At 52.4% G+C, this 11,306-nt stretch overlaps 1 protein-coding gene across 1 annotated transcript; it reads right to left on the bottom strand.

Moving 5' to 3' along the window:
- Positions 1 to 231: 231 nt before the first annotated feature.
- On the bottom strand, positions 232 to 5,246 carry UQCRFS1 (ubiquinol-cytochrome c reductase, Rieske iron-sulfur polypeptide 1). Its single transcript, XM_039880775.1, has 2 exons — positions 4,935 to 5,246; positions 232 to 1,117 (listed from the first exon to the last, which is right to left on the bottom strand). Exons 1-2 carry the CDS (start codon positions 5,146 to 5,148, stop codon positions 507 to 509), a joined length of 825 nt encoding a protein of 274 aa, XP_039736709.1. The 5' UTR covers positions 5,149 to 5,246; the 3' UTR covers positions 232 to 506.
- Positions 5,247 to 11,306: the final 6,060 nt, after the last annotated feature.

Genomic DNA, 11,306 nt, shown 5'->3' with positions numbered 1-11,306 from the left:
GGCAGGAAACGGGGGCCAGAGCTGGGCTAACCGTCAGGGCCCTGACACGGGTCCCAGGGCTGTCCCACACCGACTGCACACAGGGTTAGTGTGTGTGTGTCGGGGGCGGGGGGAGGGTGAGCCCCTCACCCCGCAGCACTGGGAGATGACGCCTGTCACCCTCGCCCTGACCATGAGCTCTGCAGAATGTGTCCCCACACAAACAAGAGAAATGAATGAGTCGATTACAGATTTCACAAGACTCTTGTACGCCAGCCTGATTTTTAATTCGAATTAACCATCAAAGACACTGCAGCTTTCCGGTCGCAGAGCCCAACGTCAACGGTGCCTTCATCGAGTGACTGCTTGAGAGCACCCCGCGTTAGACTCTACTTTGCACTGACGTTCGCAAGTTCATTATCACCCATTCTTAAACCTTGACAATCGACCAACTTGAAACTGAAAGACAGAAGGCCTGCTCGCGAATAAGTCTTCCAGTGGCACGAAGACTCCTTGGGGTCAGGGGTCTAGCCGACGATCACCAGGTCGTCGCCGGTGAACTCGTACGTGGGGACTTCCAGGTTGAGAGGGGCGGGCCCCTTCCTGATCCGGCCGGACGCGTCATAGTGCGACCCGTGGCACGGGCAGTAGTAGCCGCCGAAGTCTCCCGCATTCGCGATGGGCACGCAGCCCAGGTGGGTGCAGACGCCGATCAGGATGATCCACTCGGGCTTCTTGACTCGCTCCAGGTCGTGCTGCGGGTCCCTCAGCTGGGACACCTCCACGGCGGCCTCCTGGTCGATCTCCTTCTTGGTTCTGTGGCGCACGAACAGAGGTTTGCCCCTCCACTTGAAAGCCATGTTCTTGCCTTCCGGAATGTCGGATAACTTGATCTCGATTTTTGACATGGCCAGCACGTCGGCCGAAGCACTCATGCTGGAGACGAACTGGGAGACGACGTTCTTGGCGGCGTACGCGACGGCCACCGTCGTCGTGGCGGTTATCAGGTAGGAGAAGCCCTTTCTGGCCTCGGTGCTCTCTCTGGAAGATGTCGTGCTGTCGGACACTTCGGCGCGGCGGTAGTCGGAGAAGTCGGGCACCTTGATGTCGGTGTGCGAACAGCGGACGGAGGCAGGCACTGCAAGACAGACGGGAGGTTACAACACAGCGGGACGGTGCCCTGCGGGGCGCCCGCCGGAAACGGACAAGCATCAAGCGACAAAACTGCGAAAAATGGCACCCGCCGGTCCCAGAGGTGGTCAGCCTGGCAGCGCCGGCATCTGATGAAGCCACCCACCACCATCGCACCGGCGTGGCAGCGTAAGGGGCCACGTGCAAACCGAGTTCCTCCCCACCGAACACGCCGATTCAGGATCCGTGACCGTTCAGTGCCTCGACTCTGAAAAGCTACATCGCACTGTGAACAGCAATACGTTGAAGTCCCCCAAAATTCAACGTGGTAAGACATACATTATGTGAAATACTGCCCATACTCTCCTGATTAGAAGGGACCCTAAAATTAATCTAGTCCACCCAACAAGTATGTGTGTAATCGTCTTACTAACCGTATGTCTAACTTTATATTCCTACCTACTCGTTCTCTGAAGGAACTAACAAAAATTCATGAAATACTAATTACAAGATAATAAACACTCTAAGAACTGTTAGCAGAAAATTTAGAGATTTCTATTTTATACTTTGGGATACAAATTAGGATTACCTTAACTTCGACGAAAACTCTTACTGGGCAGAAAAGAGCATCCTTATCAGAATAAGCAGCTAGCGAATGAAACCTCCAAAAGAACGAATTATTTCGATTTAGTATGGACCAAGAGCCAACTTTCACACACAACCCCTCCAGCGAGGGGTGACAGCTCCACAGAGCAGGGGGCTGACTTTCTTCTCTGCTCCACTGGCACAAAATGGCCCGATATTTGTCCCAAATGAATGTTAAATAAAAAAATGACTGTTTATGTGATACTTTAGGGGCAAGTAGTTTAAAAAAAAAAAATTTTGTCTTGTCCCATACCATTTTTAAATGTCTGACAAAAAATTAACTTACTGGTCTCACTTTTAAGTATATTTCAGGAAGCAAATATCTTTGTATATGCATTTTAGGACAGTTGCTAGATGTTCTCCTTTTTAGAAAGGGGATGCTAAAAATGCCTCACTTTTAGAAAATATGTTGCTTCCAAAAGAAATATGGACTTATAAAACGCATTTTCATACAGGCTGCAACTCTACTTAGCCCACCAGGCTGTCCCATCCTAAGATACTTCCTTGAGCAGTTGAGCATTAAAGAACACCCTGCCCCCACCCCCGCACAAGGTCACCAACTCTATGAAGCTGCAGTGTGCATAAACAGTGGTCAACCTGTCGAAACCCCTGTGTGCTTTTCTGGCAAACATGACATCTTTTGGAGGGAACCAGGACATAGGTAGTGACTGCCTGAGATTCCCAACTATGGCAAACTGACAATACATGATGGACGACCCGACTTCCACCTAATGCTAACCTGTCAGTGTAGACTGGGGCTGGGATCAACCATGAATGAATGGCTTTCCCGTAGCACGGTCTGAGATTACACAGGAAAGGTGTGTATCATACCTAAAAGATGAAGGCACCAGTTCCCGCTTTGACATTAAAAACTTATCCACAACCCTTAGCCACTGAAGGGCTGTACAGGAAACGTACAGGAAACATACAGGAAATGCACAGGAAACGCACAGAACACTCAACAGAATGGCCTCCACCTTCACCTCGGACTTGTGGGCAAAGGAAAGCCAGCCGTCCATTCCCATTCTACCTTGCAGGTTGCTCTTGATGCTGAGCTACACCATGGAGGAAGCTTTGGGAAATCACACTGCACACTGCAAAACAGTCTCGACGATTTACGTGAACTGCATGAAGTGTGACTTTTCACAGCAAAGACGCTAGCTAGATGTAGTTCTCAACTAAAGCAAAATACTTACAGAAACATCATCTAAACACAGAAAACTTAAGGCGTGATAACAAGACAGGCTTTTTGTGTTTATTTTTTCAAGGTGAGCGCTGCTCTGCCTTGGGAATCTTCCTTCCCAACCCAGGGATCTTCTCCCGATCCAGCGCCTCCCACCCCGCACCCCGCACTGACACCTTTCAACAAGACATCTAGGCGAGTGATTTTAATGTGAACTTAAGCTACATGCTCAAGGCATGGTTACAGAAGAGGTTTGCCTTACAGTTCTACATTATTTACCAGTTCTTGGAAAAGACAGGTAAGCCCCCAGTTTTTAGAAGAAACCCGTTAGCCAATTTGACAAATTCCAATGGTGCTTTCAGCCTTTGCTGTTGAAATGTTCTCCTCCCCTACTGTTTCTAACCTCCAGGTCTAAACAGGCTTGGGATGGTACTGTTCTTACCTTGAACAGTTTCTCCAAAACCCAAGGGTGCCCCTTAACAAAAAAACCACCATTCATTAATCTTTTACACCACTGCATGCAAAATCCAAGGCTGTGGGAGGTGGACTAAAGGAGACATTCTCTATGCCCTCGAGTTCAAGGTCGGAGGAAACACACACCCAGTGGGAAGTGTTACCTGCTCTAAAACACAGAGGAGTCGGCAGATTTAAGATGTTGTCGGCCTCGTCCTGAACTGAGGCCGAAGGGACGAGCAAGTGTCGTAAACATGGAAACCTGAGCGGGAGTGTCACTGAAGCAGAGGATACGGGGAATGAAGGCGGAACAGAGCAGGGGGACTTGGCACGCAGGTCAGGGGCCAGCAGCTCCCGTGTGAAGGGGCCAGGCGGGTGACACGATGAATCGAGCAGGACGGTGGAGAACGAGACAGCACTTGCTCTGCCTAAGGGGGCGGTCAGGGCACCGCACTCGACTTTTCCCGTGCGGAAGCTACAGCCCGGTATCGCCAGCTTCCAACACTTCAAGACACTCCAGAAATCTTCCCGGCTCTTTAAAACCATGCGTGGGGGACACACCAGCCCACGGGTTGCCAATTCAGGGTCTCCAAGAAGAACAACGGAAAACGAGGCCCAGAAGAGAAACTAGAATCTGCTGACAGTCCTGCTGGGAGCTCACGGCCAAATCGGTCTTTCGGAGCCATGCTCTGTCTCGTGCACAGTGTGTATCCTCACTGTGCTAGTCCCTGCCTCCGGCACCTCGTTTTCTCGTCTGTCAAATGGGAATATCGACTTCTGCCTGTTCTTCTTGAGACTGATTATGGTGTGAAAACCGTTTGGGCCTGCGTCTGAAAACACGGCTGACGTTCTACACTGTAAGTGACCCTGAGACTTGTGTTACTGTTGTGGGTTTTTGTTTTTCACTGTGTGGTGGTGGTGGAGAGGGGGGAGGTTGAAATGGGACAGGTAGTGAATGAGACACTCTCCCAAATAGTAGTATCAGTTCCTATTGTTGAGCATTTATAAAGGGCCCAAAACGTACTAATGACTTTATATAGAATCTTTCCATCTGAATCTCACTAGATAACCTATGAAGTTGGTATAATCATTCACCTATTTCACCGGTGAGAAGAACATTTAGAAATTTGCCCCAAGTCAAACGACCTGTAAGCAGTAAAATCTCTAACTCTGCTGGAAGCGGCAGGACTCCAGAGTTCTTGAACTTAATTGACAAGTGCAGATTTGGGCCTGCGGCTGGAGTCCGGCCGAGACTGGCCGCCGACGGAAAGACTCGCACAGAGGCCTGGAATGCCAGAGCTGGAGGGTCACTTGATACTGCCCAAGCCAGCGGTGCCCTCGCAAGGTGGGGACACTGAGGCCCGAAGAGGTGCAGAAGCCTGCCCAAGGTCCACCCGGCGCGGGAACCCGATCCCCCACAGGGCTCCGCCGCGTCTCCCCGCAGACCCCCGCCCTCTTCCGCTGCCCGGTGGGTCCGGGGCGGGAGAGCGCGAGAGATGGGGGACCGCCGCAGGCCCCGGCCGCTCCCGTCAGCCCGGCTCACCATTGAGGCCTACGACGGCGACCAAAGGCCGGCTCGCGGCCTGGCCGCTCAGCGACTCCCGGCAGAGGAAAGGCCGCTTCACGTCCAGCACGGGCGGCTCCGAGGTGGCGGGCACCGCGGCCTGCACCAGGGGCCGCAGCGCGCCGGCCACCGCGCGGGACGTGGCCGACAGGACGGGCGCGAACGGGCCCGAGCGGGCGGCGACCGACAACATGGCGACACCTGCTCCAGACACCGGGCCGGTCACAGGGACGACCTTCCCGGAGCAGTGCAGGCGACAGGCGGCGCAGGACCCACGACGTCAGCGCGCCGCCCCAAGCGCGCCGGCCCGCAGTGGCGTGCGTGAGGGGCGGGGCTACGAGTCCACGCTCGGGGCGGGGCCGAGCGAGGCCGAGCGGGGCCGAGCGGGGCCGAGCGGGGCCGGGCGGGGCCGAGCGGGGCGGGGCGGGGCCGAGGGGCGGGGCGGGGCCGAGGGGCCGGCTCGCCGTCAATCAGCCTCGGCGGCGGCGGTCTGTATCCCCGGACCTTCCCAGAAGAAAGTTGGCAAAGGACTCCAGGAACGTCCCGTGGGCCGACTCTGCGGTCCCTTCGGGCAAAACCTACATGTATAGGGACCCAGGGATAGGAATAAATTATCGTAGTTTAAACAGGGATAATAAGATAATAGTTCTTAACATATGTGCATATATATTCTAATATGCACATCTATCTTAATAGATATATCCTAATATATGTAAAATAGGATTTGTATGTTAAACCGAGAAGAGACCAGTGCATAGTAACTGCTATGTGCTTAATAATTATTGTCATTATCCAAAAAAAAATTTTTGAAAAGGCTAGGGACTTGTGTGCAAAGCTCAGTAATAATGATAATGATAATGGCTTATGTTTAAGCATTTGCTGTGTGTTAGGTTTTGTGCTTTACCTTCACTCTTCCGTTTATAGTCAAGGTCTCCATGAAGTAACAGCTGTTTGACTGACGAGGAAACCGAGGTCCTGTGCAGGGCTGGGCAGGCGGCACGCCAGGAAGCGGGGTAGTCTGCCTCCTGAGACTGTGCCCTTGGCCACCGCCACTTTCCCTAAGTCAGATTTTAGAGGATGCAGGGCGACGGCTTTAAATCATTTCCTATCGCATGGTGAGAAATCCCCTTTTCACTTTGCTTCCTATCCTTCCAATTATGCTAATGCTAATGAGAAAGTCACCGTTTGGTGCTAACGCATCTTGGATTCCTCTCTAACGTTTGCTAATCTGCTCTTTAAATGAATAAGTTTTGAATTCCAAGCCCTTAGCAGGAAGTTGAACTGGAGAGGCCTTAACGACATCGTTTATTTTTATAGTGTTTATTTTCTATCCACACTGATTTTCCAATGACTGTACTGAGATAAAGTTTCTTTCGCATTTATTTAGATCAAGAACGAGTTGACTTGAATATGAAGGAAATATTAATACAAGCAGTGTACGGATCTGGCAGGACCGTGGTAGTGGTGGGTGTATAAACAGACAAAGTTCCTCTGCTCTGTGCTGTGCGTGGGCTCTGTGCCCTGGACAAGTCTCCCTTCCGCTCCATGCCTTGTCTCCTCACCTGTAAAGTAGCGAGGGTTTGCGGGGCTTGTTTTTCCCTGACGCGTCGCCCACCGCCTCTGAGATTTCCTTTGATTCCCGCTGACTTGTCTGTGTTCCTCTCTCTAGGTCCACAGCACACTGACCACTTACTTCCTCCTGGACCCTTCTCAGGACCCGGGTCTTGGCTGTCCTAATTGCCCCAAGGACTACATTGCCAAGGATGTTGAGACCGGGTGATTATCTTTGATTGTCCCGGTGGACCTGATAAAATCACGAGGTCCTTGTCAGGGAAAAGCAGGACATCGGATCGGAGAGAAGGTATGAGGCTGCTGGCTGCGAAGCCGGAGGAGCGGAGCCCGGAGCCCGGGAATGCAGGGCTCGTGAGCCTGTGGAAGGCGAGGACAGCGATTCTCCCCTGCAGCCCCCAGAAGGAACACAGCCCTGCAGACCCATTGGAGACTTCTGATCTCCAGAACTGTAAAATAATCAATTCATGTTGTTTTTAGCCACTAAATTCGTGGTGATTCATTACAGCAGCAAAAAGAAACGCTCACGCACGCACACACACATCTTTTTCCCCAAAAAAGGTTTAACGACGTTGGTCCTGGGCCGTCTCGTGGAACAAGACTGGAGTGAGTACTCGCCTCCTGCTCTGGGTTCGTTCCCGTCTTGTCCACTTCGGTCACATTACCCATCTGTCCTCTGAGGTCTCTGAGTGTGGGACCCCCGGTTTACACAACACCGTGAACAAACCTGATCAGTTGCCAAAAGTCGTGGAATGCCAACAGCGGTGGCATCTCCCGGCCCCAAGTCCGTGAGTTGTATTCCGAGACACTCCTTGCTCCCTAAAGCAGCAGTCCCCAACCTTTGTGGCACCAGGGCCCGGCGCTCCCGTGAGCATCTAATGCCTGATGATCTGAGGCAGAGCTGAGGCGGTGGTGCCGGCGCTGAGAAGCAGCTACAAATACAGAAGAAGCTTCGCTCGCTGGCCCACCGCTCGCCTCCTGCTGTGCAGCCCGGTTCCTAACCGGTCTGTGGGCCTGGGCTTGGGGACCCTTGCCCCATAGACCTGGCGCTCCCATCCGGCAATGGGTTGTGTACAGAGTCAGGAAGCAGAGTGTGCTCTGGGGAGACCATGCCAGGATTCTCCAAAGATCATCCTCAAAATGCATCAATGACGCAGCAGTGCTGCGTGTGATCCTGGATAAAGCACAAAGCCAGTGCGGCACCTCAGGGGACATGCCTCCTCAGCCACTTTCATCCCCCCTTGTGCTTAAACAGAAAGGCAGTTCACCTCCCCGCAGAGGGGCCCCCCCACGCCTGTCTCCTGTTTCCAAGCCATTCCCCCAGGAAATGCCTGGCCTCCCATCTCCAATTCCAGTCTCTGTGACAGTTTCAGCCTCTTCCCTCAGCCCACAGCCCTTGCGTGAGCAGCGAGACGTGAAGACTGACAGCCACTTGAGAACCGCACAGACTGTCCCCAGTTTAAGCCATTTAAAATGCATTTCTGTTCCATAAAATCCATATCAGTAATTCTGTGTCCCTACCTCTTTGAAAGATGGTGACCCTAGGGAGGAGAAGAAATTAGCCAGGCAGGAGAAGTTCAGAATGCTAATAATTTAATCGCTCGTTCCTTTAACACATTAGTCACATTCATTAAGTGTGATTAATCTGCAGGCTTTGTTGAAAACCAAATCAGTTTCTCTATCAGCCAGACATCCATCTCTTGCCAAGTAAGCTGCCAGCCGTGGCACCAAAACCTCCCATTTTTTTTACACTCGTATTGTATTAGGTGCCCCCTGAAAAGTGTGTCGAGTTCATAGAACAGTCGCGAAGAGCCTGGGCTCCCAAGTCAGCTGCCAGGCTTGGTCCCAAGTCCTCTGCTCACTGCCTGAGTCACTCGGGCAAGTTACGAAACCTCTCTGAGCCCCAGTTTCCTCCTCGGACACCGGCCAGTTGTCCAGCATTGCCAGTGGAATAATAAATCATAGGTTCAATAAGAACTTTTGTTTGTACGCATTTCAAAGCTGATGGAGGTAGGGAAGCAGCTTGTGAAGTGCTTGCTATTTAATTTGTATTTCGGGGTCACTGCGAAGGTGGCACCCGTTCGAACGTGCGAAGGCCCTTTCCTCCCCGAATCCTGAGAGCGCTTTTCCCGGCATACCGGCAATACATTAAGTCACGAACCCTTCGTGCTAAAAGATTAAAGTTAAAACATAACTTTGAAGAACCACTTGAGTTAGTCCGTTCACCTGTTTCACAAGTACACACGCCTATTTTTTTCTTACGATTCTTTTTGACAAGAAACGTCACGTGGCACGCAGAACCACAAAACGGAGTGAAATGACAAAGCTCCAGCACCTTGAGAAAAGCCCAGGCTGAATTAAACCCACCTCTTGCATCTCGGTGATGGTTATTAAATCAGATCTTCCATAATGAGCTGTGCTGATTAATAAATTATTCGCTTCCACGGTGTGCGTGTACTTGCGGTCAATGCAATCACCTGAAAGCTCTGAATTAGAAAATGGGCCATAAAATATAAGTGAAAGGTATTAGGCACTGGTCATTTTAATTAGAAGGAATAATTAATCGATCGTTCTGATAACATCGATCTACAACTTATTTAATTTTCTGCAATTTAATTTGTCAGATTTGAGTCCAAATAACTGATGGCATGTCCTATTAATGGTAGAGCCGGAAGGATGGGAATGATGTGTGATGAAGGCTGAGGCCAGGGGCAGGCGGCCCAAGCTGCTCGGCTTCCGGGGCGCTGGCGCCCAGCTGGAGCGCCCCCTTTCCCTCATCCCTCCGCGATGAGGTCCAGCACGGGTCTCCTGTGCCCAGGAGGACTCGGCAGACCTGCGGAAATGTCCAGCTTCTGCCTCTCATTTCGCGTCTCCTGGCCTGTTTTCTCACGGCAGGTGGGGATCGAAGAGGGTGCGTATCACGGGAAGACAGGGTGACACCCACACGGCGTGGCTCTGGCGGTGCAGACCGCACGCTGACGAGCTCTGCTGTCGCTATCAGTGTCCCTGTGAACGCCCGCAGGATGCACGGCTGATGGCCTCATGGGGGTCCAGGGCAGCACCCCACACTCCCCGCTGTGCCTCCACTAAGTAAGTCCCTCACGAGGGGGGCAGTCGTGCACTCTTTTGTGTCCCCCACAGAAGCTCTGTCTACAGCTGGGGCAGAATAGCCGGATTCCTTCCATTCAATCTATGACGGCACTTTACGAACACAGATGGAGGCCAAGAAAGGTGAGCTGGCTGAGGGCAAGTCGGCAGATGCTTACGTGGCATCCGGTGCTCGGGACACATGGGAGTGCAGAAGTGATTATGCCGGTGGGAGACAGAACCTGGCCCCTGGGGGAGGAGGGTCCCTGGGATGGCCTGGGGTGGGGGTGGCAGGGAAGGGAAGGAGGATGAGAGACCACGTGGGCGCATGCAAGAGAAGGCAGGCACTGAGAACAGCGTCGCTCGGCTGGGGAGGGTAAGTGCCTGGCACGGGGCAGCCGCCTCTGAACCCGAGACTGGTTCCTCCATCGGCTCCTGCAGCGAGGGGTGTCTCCAGGCCCCCCTGGAAGAGGCCATCTGTAGGCCTCTTCCTGGGAGGGGGCCGGATGTGGACATCTGGAGGTTCCGGAGGTCACGCTTCACCTGCCCTCTCTGCCCAGACCCCGACGGGCTCTCCACCCCTCACCCCTGTAGCTTTGTCTCACGATGAAGCCAGATAACCCACCAGACACTAACCTGTCTCCAGATCACAAGAGAACCTGGCCTGACTCGCCGGGGACACCAGAAAACAGGGGTCACAAGAGTCTGGGCTTCAGTCCAGGTGGATGGATCTGGGGACAGCAGATCTGGCCCTGGGGCACTGCCACCTCGGGGGTCAGGGCAGCTCTCTTGTCCCCATGGGAGGCCTGCCCAGGGGCCTTTTTGTTCTCTGCGGACAGGGCTCTGTGACTGCCCAAAGCCTTGGATCCGTCCCCTCCAGCCGTGGGGACACGTGCCCCACAGACCGTCAGACGAGTGTGTGAAGATGAATGTGCAAAGATGTTCACTGCGGTGTTGTTTATCATATAAGAAGATGATCCCCAGACTTAATGCGGAATTGGTTAGATTGAGATACGCTCGTAAAATTTCTTCGCCAGCATTTAAAGTCACATTGTAGATGTTTAATGACAAGGTAAATGATACTCGATGTATCAAGTGAAAACAGCAGCTTATAAATCAGTGTTCACGAAAAGGTTTTTGTTAAAGGTGTCTGTGTGCCTATAGACATCTGTTTTTGCCAACAGAAAGTGTACTGAGATGCACATCGAATGTTTATTAACATCATTGGACAGCAGAATTATCTTTATATTATATTTTATATATTTTTTCTTCCTCTTTCATATTTTTCTATATTATCTGACTTTTTTTACATTGAGTTTGCATTATGATTTTTACAATTAAAATGTAAATAGGTAAATCTGCCTCTGTTTGTGAGGCGGCGGAAAGCGAACTTCTCTTGCTTCTACAGTGACCGTGTGAGGAAGACTGGGGGATGGGGGGCTCCCGTGGACAGACCCTAGGGTCCAGAGAGGGAAGCCACGTAGGGGTCCAGCCAAGCCCTTCGCCCCGCCTTCCGGGCCCCGCCGACTGACCGCTCATGGTGGCCACCTGCCCCGGGCACCTCCTGTGCTCTCACGTGCCACACTCGCTCCATGGCGGGGCCCGTGCTCTGGTTGTCACTGTGCCTGGTACTCACCACTGCCCAGGTCTTTGACAGCTGGGGCCTTCCTGTCACGTGGTTCTCAGGTTCGGTCC

Source organism: Pteropus medius, unplaced genomic scaffold (genome assembly GCF_902729225.1).
Source record: "Pteropus medius unplaced genomic scaffold, Ma_sr-lr_union100, whole genome shotgun sequence".
In the NCBI taxonomy this organism is placed as follows: domain Eukaryota; kingdom Metazoa; phylum Chordata; class Mammalia; order Chiroptera; family Pteropodidae; genus Pteropus; species Pteropus medius.
This window is presented reverse-complemented; position numbering and strand designations above follow the sequence as displayed.

Excerpts from the sequence above, each read along its gene's own strand:
- UQCRFS1 (XM_039880775.1), bottom strand. The coding sequence starts at position 5,148 with ATGTTGTCGGTCGCCGCCCGCTCGGGCCCGTTCGCGCCCGTCCTGTCG. Across the intron at positions 1,118-4,934 it reads CGCCGTCGTAGGCCTCAATG|TGCCTGCCTCCGTCCGCTGT; the intron begins GTGAGCCGGGCT and ends TCTGTCTTGCAG.